The following is a 3216-nucleotide window of genomic DNA, read 5'->3' on the forward strand; positions in this document are numbered from 1 at the left end:
GGATTTTTTTCCCATGAAATATATATTTATTTTTATGGAAGAAGACACCTAAGCATGTGCACACAAGAGAGAGAACATGCCTACATGCCACAATAGAGACTGCAATCCTTTTTCCTCCAATTCTCCATCCTTTCTGGATCCTATACACACACATGCCTTGCATGCTTTTCAAGCCTACAAGCAGGGATTTGAACCCTGGTTGGCTATGTGGAATCTGGCTTCCTCTGTATAGCAACTCACCACTACCCTACGACCAGCCTCTACTCAGCATTTTATTCACCATAAGAATTTCATACACCAATTTATCTGCTTCATGAATGTCATTAATTTATTGAAATTATAATAATGAATTCATAATGGAAAAATGTTCCTCAAAAGAAGATGTTAGCCACCAACAGGACAAAGCTATCTTCAAAAGATAGAGATAATGGGAAACAGTTTCATAGGTCTGTTTGTAGGTATGCTGGGTCAGAATCCACCTATGTCTGTGTTTGTGCTGGTACAAGGTTTTGGATAAAGAGGCTCAGGAATGTCTCCAGTCGCTTCCTGGACCTGTATGCAATCAGTCCTCCTTTGTTGGCCCACCGATCGACCCCAGTGGCACCTGCATTTTCCACGTGGTACACCAACTGTGGCAGATCCAGCCCCGTGTCTGGATTTCTTTCTAAGCATTCTTTCAAGTCCACCATTCCCCCACCCATGGCCCTCAATATGGCATGAGCAGCACAAGAGTCCCACTTGAAGGTGGTGTCTTCTGAAAAGATGTAGATGTCGACCAGGCCTTGGACCACACAGAGGCTCTTGTAACCAGCCCCGGCTGCCCGGAATATGCTCTCTCCACACACGCGTGACAGTGCGGCTCTGATGGGCTCCTTTTCACTAGTACTAATGACCGCTGAAAAATGGTGGGAGAGTTGCACCCCAGAGCTGGCATTTTCAGTCTGTGTTTCATTGCTGGTTTTTGGAGGGATGGTATGCTGAAGGGAATGGATATTGGTCCCCATGTAAGAAAGGCCCCAGTAGCACTGTCCTCTCCACCTGTGGAGAAAGATTTCAGTTGTTAGTGGTGATGATTACATTTGCTTTTCATTATTTCTGCTGTGTTTGAACTTAATGTTGTGAAAACTATGCAATTCATCATTATATAATGAGCCTTAATACCCATAAGCCTAGAAATAGTTGTCAAGTAGCTAATTCATGTCTTAAAAATTGCTCATATGGAGGTTAGGCAGTGAAGCAGTAGTAAGACAACTGGCCCACATGAGAAAGATGCTAGGTTCACATCCCAGGACTTCCCCGAGTATTCCAGACACATGGTGCAGATCAATGATCTAGGCTGGCTGAGATCTGGGTGGCCTGGGGCATGAAAACCCTGTCTCTGTCTCTCCCACTCTGCCTTTTTTTCTCTTATGAAGGAAATAAATGTTTAAAAATAAATAAAAGACCCTCACATGCATGTAGCTGCCTGTGTTGCTGCAGAATGAGAAACGTTTTCACTTTACCAAATTATCTTATCGCTCTGGGACAATGCTAAAATATTTGGAGGGTTTCTGGTCTCCAGAAATCCTGCAAAATAATAGTGTCATGTTTGGTCTTTACAATTTAATAGAGAAAATGATGTACAGATAAATAATATTTCTTTTCAATCTGTAAACCTTTTATACATTCCTTAACAAGTTTTTCTCCATTTGGCAATTCCTTTTTCATTCTCTAACTTACTAGTTCCACTTTGGCTTCTAATACCAAGAAAGATAGACTCATAATGCTATTATTTTGGGCAACAACAATGATAATATCCCTTTCCATTTAAAGCTGCTTAACTTATTATCTGTGTTGGATAATTCACTCTACAGATGAGGAAACAGAGGCTTAGAAAAGGAAAATTACTTGCAGAGGTCCACTCAGCTAGTGCTTTCTGCTAGCACTAGTTAGCTAGCACTTCACAAACCCAGGCATTGTCACCTCTGTCTCTAGGCCAGATTATGTCTGCATACAGTCCTAATACTTTTTAGTTTCTTAGTGACTTTTTAGGGATGACAAAGACATTTTTGGTTTGGAAAAGGCAGGGTTAGTGGAAAATGTTAAAATGTCAGATATAAACTTATTTATGAAAGAGTCAACAATTCTTCCTCAACTGAAACAACTCAAAGGTTTAATAAAATATGTAGTCCTATATAAATGGGAAAATATGACTTATTTAAATTAAAAAAAAAAAGCAGCTGGTTCTTCCACTCGGACTCTGCCGTGACCTGCAATCAACCCCAAAGCACAGGTCATAGATCTGAGGCAACTGCATTCCTAGCCATCCTCCACACTCTGGTTCAAGACTCCATGGGGAGGAGAGGGAGGGGAGAAGCAGAAAGGTAGTGACGTGACCAGTATTTATAAGAAAAGATACCACAGCGTTAGGTTCATCTTGACGATACCCACCAATCTTCTCATTAGATAATTGACATTTTGTTTGAATTTCTTCTAAATTATATAAAAGTTCAATTGACTACACAGTGATGGCATCTATGTTATTCCAAATGTATTAGAGGACAGTGTCAACACCATCCTATTTATTAGTTTTGAGTGGATGCTAGAAATAGGGAACAGAATGAATGCATCTCAAATGAAAAGTCATAACTTCTCCAAGACAGGATTTCTAGTAACAATTCTACCAGGCCAGGTCTGTGGCTTGGTGGTTAAGGCAGCTGGATTCCATATAGCTGACCATACGGTTAAAGTCCTGGACTCACTGACATAAGAAACATGCCAGTTACATGTGCATGCATGCCCAAAATCCTGAAAGGAGGGAGAGATGGAGAAGGGATTGCAGTGTAACCATTCCTCGTGAGGCCTGCTTTCTCCTCTTCTCTCTCCGCTCTGTCCTATCTCACTGCTTCTCTCTGGCAAATGTATATGCCCTCTAGCAAAAGAAAAAAGAAAAAAAAACTACCAGCATGCACTTAGCCACAAATAAAATTATTCCAAATCCAGGATTAAAAATAGGAGGAGCTTCCATTCGAACATGCAGACTTTTAGCGGGAACACGTCAATGTACTGAGCTGTGGGAATGTCACGTAGAGTGATAATCCTGCCAATGAGCAAAGCTGAATCATAAGTTCTAAAAGTTGTAATATAGGAATAAACCAAAAGTGTTCCTCTTTTACCTGAGGGTATTTAGGTCTTGTGACACAAAAGGTTGATTGATAACTCCCATCAGAGGCATTC

The 3216-nt window shown here is 40.8% G+C and overlaps 1 protein-coding gene across 1 annotated transcript in view; it reads right to left on the reverse strand.

Moving 5' to 3' along the window:
• Positions 1–290: 290 nt before the first annotated feature.
• Positions 291–3216, reverse strand: part of INPP1 (inositol polyphosphate-1-phosphatase) — a gene marked incomplete in the record, with an annotated part of 33373 nt that continues 30447 nt past the window's right edge. Inside the window, 2 exon segments of the mRNA XM_027771554.1 lie at positions 291–1038; positions 3156–3216. Coding sequence (XP_027627355.1) covers positions 480–1038; positions 3156–3216 — 620 coding nt within the window.

This window comes from Tupaia chinensis, unplaced genomic scaffold (genome assembly GCF_000334495.1).
Source record: "Tupaia chinensis unplaced genomic scaffold, TupChi_1.0 Scaffold000225_1, whole genome shotgun sequence".
Classification (NCBI taxonomy): domain Eukaryota; kingdom Metazoa; phylum Chordata; class Mammalia; order Scandentia; family Tupaiidae; genus Tupaia; species Tupaia belangeri.